This window comes from Sciurus vulgaris, assembly GCF_902686455.1.
Source record: "Sciurus vulgaris genome assembly, chromosome: 15".
Classification (NCBI taxonomy): domain Eukaryota; kingdom Metazoa; phylum Chordata; class Mammalia; order Rodentia; family Sciuridae; genus Sciurus; species Sciurus vulgaris.
Genome location: NC_136476.1, coordinates 26,086,032 through 26,102,423, shown reverse-complemented (window position 1 = coordinate 26,102,423; position 16,392 = coordinate 26,086,032). Strand labels below are relative to the sequence as shown.

General features: G+C 34.3%; 1 protein-coding gene across 5 annotated transcripts in view; it reads right to left on the bottom strand.

Annotated features, from left to right (window-relative positions):
• KDM4C (lysine demethylase 4C) overlaps positions 1-16,392 on the bottom strand; it is a 381,526-nt gene that overhangs the window by 100,579 nt on the left and 264,555 nt on the right. For all 5 annotated transcript variants that reach the window (XM_079113015.1, XM_079113014.1, XM_079113016.1 and 2 more), the window contains one exon: positions 15,771-15,879. In XM_079113015.1, coding sequence (XP_078969141.1) covers positions 15,771-15,879 — 109 coding nt within the window. The remainder of the gene's footprint in view (positions 1-15,770; positions 15,880-16,392) is intronic.

Genomic DNA, 16,392 nt, shown 5'->3' with positions numbered 1-16,392 from the left:
TAAAGTCTCCAAGTAAAACACAAATGTATCTATTTCTCCTTTAATTTCTATGACTTTTGGGGTTTTATATTTTAAAGTTTTGTTGTTAGATGTATAGGATTATTTGTTTACAATTTAGAAGTATCATACTTTCTTGGTAAACAGACCACTTTTATCATTATCATTATATAAATCTACCCTTTTATCCCTGGTAATATTCCTAGTTTTACTTTTACAGTATCTATATCTACATTAAAAGGTTTCTCATAGACAGCCAATATTTGGGATTTGCTTTTCCAATCCAACCATCTACTAACAGTGCTATGATTATTCACATTTCACATAACTAATATGTTGGACTTGAATCTGCCATCTGGGCTGGGGTTGTAGCTCAGTGGTAGAGCAATTGCCTAGCTTGTGTGAGGCACTGGATTCAATTCTCAGCACCACATATAAATAAATGAATAAAATAAAAAAGATTATCAACATCTAAAAAAACATTAAAAAAATCTACCGTCTACTTCACTGTTTGTGTCAATCTGATTTTGTCTTTTTTTTTCTCTTTATTTTTCTGCCTGCCTTTGATTTAGTCAACTATTTTTTTTCCATTTTATCTTCACTAGTGGCTGACACTTATGTCTCTCTATTTAAGTATTCATGTTTACCCTAGAATTTATAATATTCCTTTTATTTAATCTATTTTCAAATATTATCGCTTCAAAGCTAGTGTTGAAATCTTGTAATAGTATATACAGAATACTACCCAATTTCTCTACCTCAAGTCTTATTTTGTAATTGGCACACATTTTACTTTTAAATATGCTATAAACTGCAACACATTGTTACTATTTTTACTTTACCTTTCAATTTCCAGAGCTGTTTTTCTTTGTGAGAATATTACAGTCACATTTCCATATGATAAAATTATGATTAACTATTTATACATGTTGAACCAATATTAATTTCCTGGTTTTGACACTGTACTATAATTCTGTAAGATGCACCTAATGGGGAAAATTGGGTGAGGGACTTGGAAGTCTCTATACTATTTTCACAACTTCCTGTGAATCTGTACTCATATTAAAAAGAGAAGAAGAAAGAAGAAAAAAAGAAAGAAAGCAGAAGTTTTTCTAATGAATTAAATAAATATTTGTGTACTTTTCTGACACTTAATCTTTCATAGTATTCTATGTTTGAGGAAATGTGTTCCAAGTAATAAAAGTAAACTGGGGGTGGGGGAGCTTCATTTGTAATCCCAGCTATTGAAGAGGCTGAGGTCAGAAGACTGTAAATTTAAGGTCAACCTATATAACATAGAACCTATGTCTTCCCTACCTACCTACACACACACAAAGGAAAAAGAATCAAATAAAAAATAAAATATCACTAACTTATACATTGGACTACCTATGCATTATGGCTATTTTAATAGTATTTCACTATTAGAATTGTATTACTAATATAATTCTAAGGTAATATATTATAATAACAATAAGAAGGAACACTTCATGAGCACTTAATACAGCCAGGCACTGGGTAAAGTGCTCTACATGCCTTATCTTATTTGAAATTTGCAATGATAAAAGGTATATGTGATCTTGATTTTATAGATTCTCATTGAGAATGTAAAGAGGAAGAAGAGTACTTCAGAGAGAAACTAGGGCAATCATAAACATTTAAGAGATAGAAGAAGAGGAACCTGCCAAGGAACCAAGAGGCCAAAAAGAGAGAAAGAACAACAGAGAGCTGTAAATTAAAATCAAGGACAGAAACTGGAAGAGGATAATACATTCCAAAATAATTGGCATGTAGTACAGATGAGATCTGAACCCAGGTTTTCTGACTCCAAAGTTCCTAACCATTATTATTACATATAAATGCTTTCACATGTTACAGCAAATGGTATACCTGACAAACAGTTATCTTCATAGTAGCATCAAAGGAGGGGGAAAACACAATTATACTTTTTTAAAAAGTTGATATTTTTATGAAACATATTTACTTATATGTGTCTGAGTATCACAGAGGTTTAATGTGCTATTTAAACAAACTCCCAATTTTAACACAGTATGGTAAAATGCTGTATCCTTCCCAGTTGTCTTTTCTACAGAAAAAAAAAGTCAAAATTCACTATACCAATATATTAATACTGACCACTTCTGGGGAGTAGGATGGTGCTAAAGATAACTTTCGTTTTGTATTTTAGATTAAAATAAAACCTTACTGATAAGCATAAATCATTTTTATAACTTAAATAGGTCTTTGAAAATAAAATTTAAAAATCAAGATAAAGAGTCTTATATGATTTAGATATTCAAATTCTAACCTCAAATAAGCAAGACATTGTTTAATAATAGTATAACTTATCTTCTTAGGAGATGCCCTGCACCTTGTATGTCTCAGCCTGATAACCTGAACTCTTAGCCTTGCCTGTCATTTTCTTAGAAAGTCTCTGGGAAAAATAAAATGTGATTAAGGATGAACACATCTTGCTTGCTTGTTTGCTTTCCCCAGTGTAGGTGGGCTGTCACCCTCTGTACGCACAGCAGGCTGAAGTTAAAAGGCTGTCATCCCTTATCTATGCAGAATGCACCTTGTGTTGTGTTAAGCACTACAGCTCTGGGGTAGGGGTGAGGCATCCCAAATCAGCCAGTGGCAAAGAGCACAGAAATAGTAATACTGTCACAGACAGGAAAAGAGACTCAATAGTTCTAAGGCTATCACTAAGATAAATGGAGTTTTGAAATTAAATGGTGATTGCCCCTGTCAAATTGAGAAGCCTGAAAATGCACATACATTAACTGCTAGGCCTGCCAGGAAAAGGAATGATTGTCCCACTGCTGGCTCCTTCAATTTCTAATTATGAAAGAAAGAATTCCTAGAGAAATGTCACCTGAAAGAAGTATTTAAGTTTTGTTTTGTTTTCCAGAAAACATTGGAGTAACTAATTTCCCTCTTAGTTACAAGTTGTCCCATCAACTACTGCATACTGTAATGTTCACACTATTATTTTTTAAATATTTAGAAATTTTTTGAGAAACATCAGAAAAGGATAATACCAAAGAATAATTATGTCTGGATGAATTCTTCCTAAACAAATTTAAAGCAAATATCTGCAGCAGTACTGAGTTTATATTATTTTTACTGTGTACTATAAAAGAAGTAACAATGACAAAGTAGTCCCTCAAGTTTTTACAGGGACAAAAAAAAACCCCACAAAAACCCTCAATGACAAACTGTTTGAAACAGTACATCTAAGAAATAATGTTTTATGACATATTTTATTATGTTATGAATAATTTGATATTTTATGTTAACAATATGCCACTAAAAGATATTTTTGTAGGTCTTTATAATCACATCTAAAATATCCAAAATAATTTTATAATAGCTAAATAATTAGACACTTGAGATATTTGGAAGATTATCTTCTTTGTTAGAAATTATTCACACTGTGGAAGTACCCTGACATTAGGAAACACACATGCTTACTTCTCTGTGTAAAGAACTGCCTTAAAATAAGGCCCAATTCATGCTCTCCTTTTGTGTTTCCAAACCCACCAAAGAACAAACAACATCTATGGCAGTTCTAAACCTAAATCTTTCTAGCATGTAAACCTGTCCATCTCATGCCACCTGGAACTGAACACCAAGCACTACAGTTAGCTACATATGTGGTCACTGAATAAAAGACTAATAGCTGAATAAGAGAAAGGCTCTTTAATACATAATTTCCCTCAAAGCCACTACAAAGATGACAAGCTGGCCACGGGCTTAGGAGGCTTAGAAGGAAGATCACAAGTTTGAAATCAGCAACTCTCATTAAGCCCCTAAACAACTCAGCAAGACCCTGTCCCAAAATGAAACACAAAAAAGGGCTGGAGATGTGGTTCAGTGGTTAAGAGACCCTGAGGTCAATCCCAATACCAAAAAGATAAAGGAAAAGATGACAAGCTAGAATCCCCAACCGATGAAATGAAAATAATTTTATTATATTTCAAATATGAGTTTTATGGTAGAAATCATCTAGACAGATTTCCTAGTAAGGAAAGCCATTATCCTACCATTGCCCCCCAGGTGACAACAGTCAAGTAAAAAGCTATGACATCACAAAAGCCAGGAAAAGACAATTGAAAAGATCTGTGGAACACTCACTATTCTGGTTTGGTTTGGGTTGCATGTGTGGGGGGAGGTGGGGAGGGTGATATTTCCCCCCACTCCAAACTACAGTGCTGACGTAGTACATTTTATAGCACTTAGAGTTTTTAGAATTAAATATGGGTCAACAATCACTAAACACATCAACAAGTGACACTCATTAAAATAAATCATACCAAATGGCCAGCATATTATGAGCTGCTCTGACACTACCACCGCTTTCATAAATAAAAAATGAGAATTAAACTTTCATAGTAAAATATTTCACCAGACTAGATTGCAAATTTTGACACAGTCAATTCATCATTGTAAAAATCAGATGAGGCTCAGTCTGCTCTGGTCAGAAAGCTCATTAGTCTATTAAAATTACACCTTTGCCAGTATGTCATGATTCTTTTTGTTGAAAAATGTCTGCTATTTAGTAAAAATATTTCACACAATATTTTTCTGCTTTGTCCAAAACAAATAAATGTTAAAAAATCGGTGACTTTGTAAAATGAATTATGAGCAACAGATGGCTCCAGAAAAAAATTTTTTGAAAGCTTTAATTAACTTTAAGCAATTTCTTAAAATTAAATGTGGTCAATTTATTTAACTACTTTTTCTATTCATTTAAATTTTGTTTTTGTTTTGTTTTGTTTTTATTTTTAAGAAAAACAGGATATGCTTTATATTCCCAATGGGAAAAAAATCCACAATTTAAAATTGTATCCTAGTAGCAAAAAAATCAGTAGTTTTCTTAAAAAGGGATTTTAGAACTAAAACTGACATTAAAACTAATAAATTCTGAAATGAATACATTTTTCATGGGGATGAGAAAAACCTATGTAGTACCTATTGCAAATCCCCCTTCTTGTGCAGCCACACATCCTGGCTATAGCATTGCAAGGCAGGTTATGATAGTCTTGACTGTAGGACACATTTCTCTTTCAAGAGAGCACTGAATTTCTGTTTTTGTTCATCTTTTTTACCAATCATATTCTTTCATTTCTGTAGGATTTTAATTGTCAGTTCATTTCCTTTGTTCTAAGAACATAAAAGAAACTTCTAGAGCTCACATTGTCTAACATGACTCCTATACTTCAGAATTTGTATGGAGCAAAAGATGTAATACTGACTAACCAAACTGGCATCCAGGGAAAGCAGTTGTTCACCACCCCCTATTTGTAACAGATACTGAACATCACCTATCTCAACCCTGTCAACTGAGAGCACTCTGCTAAACAGCTACATATCTGGGAGGAGCAGAATTCTAGCACCCTAACATATGGCCCTCCTGAGCCATTCCCAGATGGTCTACAGTGACCTCAAATTAAGTATGTCTAATATATACTAGACATAATTATTATTATTATTATATATATATTAGACATACTTCAATATATATTAGACATACTTAATTATTATTAAATAATATATACCTCAACTAAACCCTGTGCCTCTTTCACTACTGTTTGGACAACCAATCACCCAGCTATTTATGCCAGCACCTCTGTCTTCCTCCATATCTGGTCTGAGTATTTACCAAAACTTAACAAATACTAGTTTCTTAAGGATTGGTTGTGAAATACACAGTCATTATCAATGAATTTCTCATCCTATGTACTATGTTAAAAAAAAAAACACATTGGTCTATCTTGCATTTAAAATCAAATGTTTACCCATGCATAATTTGGTCAGACAATGCATTAGTTATATGCAATATACTGTTTCTCTGAGTTACCCAGATCTTTCAAATGCTGGCACATATCATTACAAAACATCAAAAGGTCACATTCATTAATATTACCACTGATTTCATCAATTTCCCTTTAAAGTGTTAGGAAGTAGTCCAGCTCATTGTGACAGATACAAGTTTTTTCTAAAAGTCTAACTTTCACCTAGAAAGCTCAAATACTATCATAGGCAATAAACAGTTAATCATTCTCTTTAGGAAACTGTCTGTCCAATAGCCAAGTCAACATAAAGATTGCTTGTCAATTATTCTTTTAAAACAGGTATTACATGAGAAAAGCTGCTAGCACAGCTTGCAACTCAAACAATCACACAAATGCTTTCTCTCAACACTGTACTTGATGCAGCAGAAAGATTGGTTTTTTGAGAACTTTCTATTGTCACACAGAATACAGAAAAGGCAAGTGGTCAAAAGTTGAATATTAATGTAATTAATAATTTTATTACTTTATCAAGGAACTTTCTAGGTAAAACGAGCTTTTGCAAAACACAATAACTACCAGAACAATTTGGTGCCAAAGTCTGATTTGTGATAAGGTCCCAGTCATTTTTCAAAAGTGAGCTAGACCAGGCCTGTATAAGCTCCTGAGAGTTGACTGTTAAATCCTCAGATATGTTGAGAGATGGTTGACAACTCATCAGTAATATGAAACTGAATGTCATTGAGCATAATTCCACCAATGAAATCTCCCAATATGATAAATCAGAGCCTTCCCGTCCCTGTTCCAGAAAGTTATTTGTTAAATATTTATCAGTACATCACTAGCTATAAAAGTTGTTAGATTTACATCTTAATCTGCAATGAAACATCTGGAGGACTTAAAAACAGCACCTTCAGATCACACTTTAAGAACTTTAAGTGCATTCCAAAAACTGACTTATTCCCAGTGGCAAACTGATAGGGCTAGGATACCTGAGTCAGAGGATTCCAGGCTGACCTCTAAAATTTGAAAGAACCTTCTGAGAGGTTGCCCGATTAATTTTGTCCATGAGAGCAGAGGATAAAGCCAGGAACAAATGAGAGAATTCTGATAAAAGAGTTCTCATGGGCCAGTCATTCCCAGGCCTAAACCACTGAAAACTCCACACTGTATCTTGCAAGCAAACAGAGGCAAGAACACAAGTCAGTGTGCAGTAAAACCATTTTGAACAAGATCACTTAACACACAATCACCATGCTCAAAATGAAGCAATGGCTATATTGTTTTAGACTCCTGTTTCAGGGAACAGCAACATATTTATCTTATGGTTTATAGCAATAACTTCCGGGAAAGGTGGTAGATTTCAAATATATATAGAAAAACCCCTCTATATCATGCTCCCATGAAGATGACAGAGCATTTCCATTTAATGGCATTTTATTCAAAAGAAAATTTCTGTAGTTTGCAAACTACCCAAAGGTTGTTTAACATAGTTCTTTTCAGAAGTGGAGAAATAAAGAGTAAAAATCAGGTAATCTGATAATGGTTAATACTGTTAACTCTCACTGAATACAAACTATACATCAGGTCTTTCTCTTACTCATGTCATTCTTACAACTCCAGTTTACAGGGGGTCAGATCTCCATGGCAAAGGTTGCCAGAGTGGAAGATGCAGGACTCAAAACGGTATTAACTGAAACCCACACACTCAATCTCAACATAACAGAGCCTTCTCATAATTACATGATCTAATAGGCAATACAGAAAAATGCAGAGAAACCTTGATACTGAGATCAACAGAGGCAATCTGTAGTTAGTAAAACTGATGGTACCACCTGTATGTAACTAGCTAATGTTAGACAAGGATATCATTGAATGGTATGACCTTGCCTAAAATATACCAAAATGACTTATGTTAAATTAATTGCAAATATCAGAAATTGCTCACTTATACAAAAAGCACTTAATAACATTTTTGTTGATTTGTTTAAAACCCTTCATCTCCCTAGATAACCTAATTTAGACTAAAATACTGAAATAAGAAAAGTGACTAATTCTTTAGCCTCCTACTCCCAGCAAAACAAAGAATAATGAATCCACTGTTTTATAATAATGACTGTACCTTTCCAAAACATAATGTCTCTCCTTTCAATCACTGTTGATCAAGCAAAACCCTGTGGATTGTTTAGTGCTGTCTAACAGCTGCCTCAGTTTGGCATGTGTTTGTTGGTATTGACCCAGTCAATGTTGAAGTGAAAGGGGTGACCTCGATTCTGGAACTCTGACCCCAGCTCGCTCACTCAATTAAAAGATCTGTCAGTAATCACTACTCACACAGACAAGATGGGGGGGGGGGGGGGGATGGACCATTCTGCATGCAAGCTAAAAAAAATTACTCTCTCACAATATTCTTTAATCAGGAATTATTTGAAGTTCTACATATCTATCTAATAATGTTTTTTAAATTAGTCCTCAGGAAAAATTAGTTCAAAACTAAAAATTTAAAGGCTCCAATCAATTTCCTTTTGCCTTGCAGTTTTCCTCTCAAAGATAAAGGAAAATCCATATTAACAAGATAACATTTCATGCATTTACACATTTTCTCGTATAGACATCTACAGCCTTCAAAAAGTATATTATTTGTAGCCATGACCATCTGACATTTTCCATTTTACTCAAAAGATTTTATGGTTTGGTATTACAGCAATATACAAATTTGACAGTTTGCAATAGGATCTAGTCCCTGTAGCAAATCATTCTGACAGTTAAGTACTATACAGTCACTAATGTGCTTTAAAAAAAAAAAAAATTACTACACATATTAAAAAACCATACAATGTTGGAGACCTGTACATTGAAACCCTGAAGAATATTATTCAATGATATTATAAATTTTTATACTAGACTTATTAAATAATAGTGTACCACACCCCAAACTATCATCACATCATCTGCAATATTTTCTTCCTCTGAGTTTACACAATAAAAATTTGCTGATAATTTTCAATGTTTTCTAATTTTTTAGAATTTCTTTTTGTCTTTAAAAATAACTGAACATATGAATAAATCTGTACATCAGTTAATGTGAAATATGACCTTTTTTGTCTTTTACAGTGCTACTATTTTTTATTTTAATGTGATGAAAGATAATCAATGTGTCTTTACATTTCCCAGAACACATCAACATAGGCCCTGTCAAATATAATGCAGATTCCTTTGGAAAGACAGTGAAGTTGCTCACCAACACTGCTGGAGCATTAACTAAATAGAACTGCAAGTGATCATACAGCAGGAGAGGCAGACCCAATCTTTCCCTCAGTGGTTCTATTTTTAGTATTCAGTACATCTGATAACATGAGTCAGTTTGCAATAGCACATGTGCCTTCCTCTAAGAAATAGGAAGGCTGATTGTATTTTTTTTTCCCCTTGATTCAACTCTTCAGATGGAATACCACAGTGAAACCACTCTATTTTCAGAATTGATGTACCTTTCAAAACTATAATCTTTGGCTTTCAGGTTCACTATTATTTGCCTTCAGGTACAAATTTTAAAGTGTATAGAGGCTTCTAAGCAGAATAGTATGGTCTTGGCCAGATACTGAACAGCTTGTAGCTCAGTCATCATTGCAGTGTAAATTCCTTTTCAAAATAATGTTCTCCACTCAGAGAACACTTGTGCATGGCTGGGTTCACTTGACAAATAGGAACTGGAGGTCATCGAATGCCCAGGGGCAACTTCAGCTATTCCAAAATTCACTCCTCTCTCTGATTGCAAAAATAAGATTCAAATGTAAAAATTTTAGGAATATCTACAGATAAAGAAACCAAAGGCATTGTGCTACACCACTAAGAGAATGGATGTATTACTGATCAGTGAACAATGCCAAGTTTTTTATGCAATGAGAGTAATCAAAATAAATATCTGCATCTGTACCTATACATATAATTTAAGTATTCTTCCAACATTCATATTTGAAAACTTTATCTCCAAACAGAAAGAATGCTTGCAACTAATAGTTGCATTTAGGATTCACAACGACGTTCCAAGATTTCTTACAAACTACAAACCTGCTTTGCTTTTTATTTACAAAAATTTCACAGCTCTTATAATTCATCTGCAAGAAGTGGTCAATGTATGCAATAAACATTCTCAAACGGATATCACAAATACCAGAAATGCATGCTTTCTTTTAACTCGTTTTGCTAGGGTTTTTTAAAATGTTCTTCCCTCAGATTTTATAATAAACTCTAAATATTTTTATGATGACCTGCTTCCTGACCATGTTGCCACTGTCTTTCTGTGTGATCATACTATAAAAATATCATTTATACTCTCTTAAATCAAGTCTTTATTCCTAATCATTTTTTAGGGATTTTTTCCTACTATGAAGACAAAAACAAGTCACTCTAACTTAATGGGTATTTTATCTCTCTCTACCTTTCTTCCCTCAGTTTTCATTTTTGCACAATTTTGCTCCTTTTCCAAAGGTTTGATTATGACTATGAAGAACCAATTACATAGTAGAGAAAACAGGGCAGAAGGTAAGAAGAAAAGATGAGTCTGAATAAATTCTAAAATCTATAGTATCTGAGGATCATTCTTTTCTTTTTGTCCTCAGGTACACATATCACCTATGTCTTCAAAAATTCCCAGACTAGCCAACCTTGAGCACATACACAAGGGCACACAGGTAAAGTCCTCAGTGTTCTTCTCATCCTTGGTCCTGCGAGATGCGGGTGCTTTGCTCTTCTCTGGCTGAGCACAGGATAATGGCAGAACACAGAGAAGGGACTGCCAATGACAGAGCCTGCCACAAGATAACTTTTCCCATATGGAAAAGTCATTCAAAAAAAGCAAACAAATTCATCCTAAATGAGTAGGAAGGAAAAACACCAAATAATTCAAAATTTGCACTGAAAATCCAGAATTTCTATGTTAGCTGAAGCTAACATAGAAAACAATTCTCCCTATTGGACTGGATGCTTTGAGCCCATTCAGGTAATACTCAGCTATTCCTCCCCTATAACAGAATGATTCTCTTTAGCCACTGGTGCTACAGACTAACTGGCAACATGTTGGAGAGGAGCAACAACAACTTTAAAAAGCTCTGAAATAACCACAAAAAGAAAAGGAAAAAAGTACAAACTCTGGAGACCACAATTAAATATACTTTTGAAGTAAATGTTTTAGTTCAAGAAAAGTTAGTGAATTATTAACATATTTTAAATCAGTCACAGAAATAAAAGAATGTCTTGAAATCTAGTGGCATCATTGTTTTCTATTTGATTATGTGATAAGAGGCCACACCCATGAAGTCACCAGGCAGGTGGAGAAGCGAGATGAAGGATCTTCAAAATACACATCATTGAAAGACCATAATATCCACTGAAGAGCACTGAAAAGGGGCTTTATCATTTGGTGTCTCATTTTTTTTTAAATTAGTCATTACACCTACAAGCGAAAATATGTTCAAGTAAACCAATCCTTTCCTATATGCTCCACAAAATTCTCTCTGCACAAGTAATTTTACAGAGGAGTTTTTAAAAAGTTGTAGGTTAAACTTCTGAATAAATAAAAGGCTAACAACAGTATTAGCAAAACATCTGCATAAATCCCAATATTCCATATTCTAGAAAGATAGCAAATGAGTTTTTTTTTTAAAAAAGCTCTAATAGTTGAGAAGTCATTTTAAACTTATGTTTGCCCATCAGTCACTCTAAGCCTCTTGCAGTTAGTAGTTGTTAGTAATGTTGCATATTATTTACACAGAAAAACTTTTAACTTGCCCCAAGGGAAAGTTGTTTTTATATGGCTAAATGAAAACCTGAACTAAAATATTTGGAATTCAGTACTTTGAATGCACCCCAAGCAATACTTTCAAGGCCCTGTTTGCCATCCCTTGACCTAGAGCACCACAGAGCAACACGCAGACACACAGTGCAAGTGTGAGCAGGGCTCTGAAGAGGCACTAAAGAAAAGAAGTGGTAGTTTAACGGCAACATGCTGAGAATATGGTGCAGCACCACCACCTAGTGGTCACTGGGGAGAGTCTCAGAGTTGCTTTAGGGGCTGCTGCAGCTGATTCTGGAAAGACCAACTTGTCCACTTCAGTTTTCAATCCTCGATTTCCTGGATTTCAAGATCAGAACTTTCAGCCACAAAGCATGTATGTGAATTCACTTCCACTACATTTAAAGGAGGAAAGGTGAGAAGACGAAACCACTCCAATCACAATCATTCTAAGTCAGAAGTACAATTAATGAACAATCATTGGCTACCTTATATTCATTTCATAAATATGTACCCAGTGGCTACTATGTATATATTTATGTATATATGTGTGTATGTGTGTGTGTGTGTGTGTGTGTGTGTGTGTGTGTGTATACACACACATATATCCACATCACAGAATTTTAATATTCAGTGAAAGTTCATTAGTATTCTATTTGTGGTACAATTTCTATAAAAGAATTCTTAGTTTATAAATAGATTAAATAATTTCCAATTACATGGTAGTTAATATGACATGTTGCCAAAATTTAGCACTCTGTTGAAAAATAAGAAATTCAAACAATTCATCCAAAAATAGTATACATTTTTTAAAAACAAGGATTTCTGTTCTCTCACTCATTGATTTGAGTCTATCAATGAAGATGTTCTCTATTTGTAAAATAGCAAAAATGAAATTTTTCTCTTCATGTGTAGGTCTTCGCTGTAGACTAGTGAGTTTGCAAAAGAGGGTCACTTTGCATCCCAGGAGCTATTTGGCAGCAGCAGTGTCTGTTTGGACAGGATTCTGGAATGCTACGCTACACATGACAGTGCCTAAAACAAAGAATTATCTGATCTAAAATTAAAGTAATACAAAACTTGAGAAGTCCTAAGCTAATGAAAACATGCAAGAGAAACCATGTTTCAAAAATGTACAAATTCTTTGGTAATAACTGGTGAAATAAATTGATTCTGACATACAAAGAATTATTACTGTTCCCCATCTATGTGAAAAGAAATGTGGATGAATCCAGAAAAGGGATAATGTCTACAGTTCCAGAAAAAAAGGTTGAAAATGACACCAGCAGGCACATACATTCAATAAACAGACCCAGTGAAATAACTTGCCTGGACTAACTTTGGCCTGGATGAAAAGCCAAACAAAACTACTGGTCTGGTTCTTGTTAACCTTGTATTTGTTAGATTACCACTTAAAGTTCAAAAGAATGCTAATGTCAGGAAAGTGCACTTTTAACCCTATGCACAGGGCAGAGCTTCCTGTTTCTTGGGAAGGTGCTCTCTACTACTCAAACAAATGATCATTTGCAAAATTTATTATTCAAAGTCTTCAGTCTGATCACCATGGGACACTGGTAAAACCAAGATCCTCTTTCTTAAGTAATTCTTGATGAAAAGACATGCAGACTGCTGGTCACTGCACACTTTCAAACTACTATACAACTTATGACCTAAGACTTTTTTTCAAAATGAAATTTTCCCTGTACTATACTACTGAAGATAGCCACTGTGATCATTTTGATAAATACTATTCCTAAAACATCTCCATGAATATAAAATTACATGAAAAGCAGAAAAATATCTTGTCAATAGTCTGGTATTTTTCACCTAAATACATACACCACAGACATCTATATAAATCTGTGGGCACAGCTCTATATTGTCAATGAACTAGACTTTAGATGATCTAAAACTCAATCAAGACATTCTTTTAGAGGTATCGATCATTTAAGAATGGAAGCATTCTTTTAAAAATAAGTGAAAGGGGGCTAGGGATACAGCTCAGTTGGTAGAGTGCTTTGCTTTGCATGCATGCACAAGGCCATGGGTTCAATTCCTCAGCACCAAAAAAAAAAAAGAAAAAAAAAAAGTGAAAGGGGGCGGGGCGGGTGAAGGAAGTGGAGATATTAGAGAGTAAAATTAATCAAATTTTATTGTATGCATGTACAAATATGCCACAAAGAAACCCACTAATCTGTATAATATGCATCAATAAAAAAGAATCTGTGGTATGCACAATTGAGAAGAAGCAAAACACTGTAAAGAAAACTATAAGCTTCCCCATTTTCAGATGCAATCATCAGATGTTTAGGTATAACACCTGAATGGGGATGAAGTAAGCCAGGCTGTCCTTCCTTGCTCAAACCCACTTTGGAACTGGTCCTTCCCTCAAATCCACTTTGGAACTGGTGTGTGTAACATTAACTCATTAAGGAAGAATTCACTACAGCAGTCCTTAAATAGCTGCCTCAAAGTCATGACACTCATTCTGAAGGGTATCACACCAGGAATAGAGAAAGCCTTCAGGAAAGAGAATCATTCTTAAAATGTAGTATTTGCATTTTTACAAACAAATGTTACTTTTATAATCAGAAGAAAACTAAAAAACTAGACATTAATATGTCTCCCTAAATATTAAATTTTTTAACATGGTGATTCAATCTTCTTTTGGATATCCTACCTTATAATCATAATTTTTGCAAATGTTTTATTTGTCTGTCTTGGATTTTTTGGGAGGTGGTACTAGGGATTGAAGACAGGGGCTCTGCCACTTTGCTATATCCCAAGCCCTGCTATAACCCAAGCCCTTCTTTTTTTGTGGGGGAACAGGGTCTTGCTAAGTTCTTTGGTCTTGCTAAGTTGTTGAGGCTGGCCTCAAATTTATGATCTCCTGCTTCAGCCTCCTGAGTGGCTAGGATTACAGGCATATACCACAACATCCAGCTTGGTGTTATTATTATTATCGTTGTTATTAATTATTGAGTGGGGATAAGATTTCAGGCTCTCCTATTAAAAGTCCAGAAGCTGAAGAGTTACATACTCTTTTCTCACATGCAAAGAGCTATTTAAACAGTTTATTTATTTCTATCTTAGTTTATAAAACCTCAGTTGCTACATCCTGACCATCCTGATCCCATCACTCATTCTAGCCAACACAATCCCCAGATCCATGAAAGGGCAAGGCATTTTCTCTCAAAGTGAAATCCTTAGTGGAGCTATAATGGGAAATAATAGTAGTCACTTACCCTTCTCTAAGAACAAAAGACAGAAGACTAAATTCCAAGAGAGAGGCCCAGAGACAGTACACTACCTGGCTCCCCTTGGGGGAAGAGAGTTGTAAGAAAACAAGCAACAGAGAGGAAGAGGGTTTCAGTAATACTGCCTGAAATGTTCTCCAGTGGAAAGAGCTTAAGTTAAAAATAGCAAAGACTCAAAAAATTCTAGAATGTTAAGACCACCTGTAGGTTAAGGTCATGCAGTTAAACTTTAGGAGAAAGTTCTCAAATACATAATATAAAGCCTACGCTAATGATCTATTGACTTACAATTGAGCAAAACTAAAAAGTTACCTTAATGTTAAGGACATTAAAGAGATATATTTTCAATGAGGGGGTGGGGGAAGAAAAACCTCTTAACAAGGGAAACCAGTGGACAGATTTCTATAAAAGTTTCTGAATAGATAAGAAAATAATAGGCAAGTTTGGAATATTAAGTACCTTGTATCTATTCATGATTGACAAAATCCTTTAGTAATAATAAAAGCTTTTGTATTTCTCAGTAAGTATCTTCTTAGTAAGAAAATGATGAAATTAGGTTAGAAATATTAAGTCAAGAAAAAACAGAGAAAGGAAAGAAAAACACTAAACAATTTAAACAGAGCTGGACAGATCAGTCCATTCCTGACAAATCTCACTAGATAGCCTACACTTCGAAAGTTCACATTAATCCAGGAAATGTATTGATCCTTTCCCTTGCTTCACACAGAATTCGAGGACATTTATGCAGACTTACAATATTACAGGAAAAAATTTTGTAAGGATAGATAAATTTAGACTAAAGGAAATAAAGGGTAGAATAAAATGAAGCTTAAGAGAAACATTATCTGGGGAATGGGTGCATTAAAAGAAAAATTAAAAATTTGAAATTAACACTAATTTATGAGGTAAAAAAGAAGCTTTGCCACTCACCAATTTTAACCTCTGTAAAGGTATTCTGCCTACATCTATTTGTGTCCTTTCTGGGACATTAGTGAATCGAACTTCTGGGACCGCAACGGCACACATGACATGGGCCCACCTACAGGAAAGGAGACATTAAACATAAACAAAAGTTCCCTAAACTCACATACCTTCTCGTACATCAACCTGGTGATGGCAATCTCACAGATGGGAAACACACAGATGAGAAAGAAAGCCAAGAGCCTAAATCCATCACAAATTTTGCATATTAAACTTCTGGATACGTTAACCACAACACAGCACAACACTGTGGTACGAAGAACTAGCTAAAGACCAAAGACTCAGTCCTGTTAATATACATACATTTTTCCATACTTAATATACAAAATACTAAAATGGAGGTTTCCTGTTTCATATGATGCTAAAATATGTGTATGCTTAATGTACTCAACCTAACCAATAGGTGGCAAAAGAATAGTCAAATAATAAAAGATACAAACTAAGTATTCTATGTAACCTTTTCACAAAATGCATGTCATGAAGTAAACTAATTCCAGGAGCAAAATTTTTTGTTAAGAATTAATACTGATTAAGTCTTTAATTTGTTTCTCACAACAATTCTACTATACCC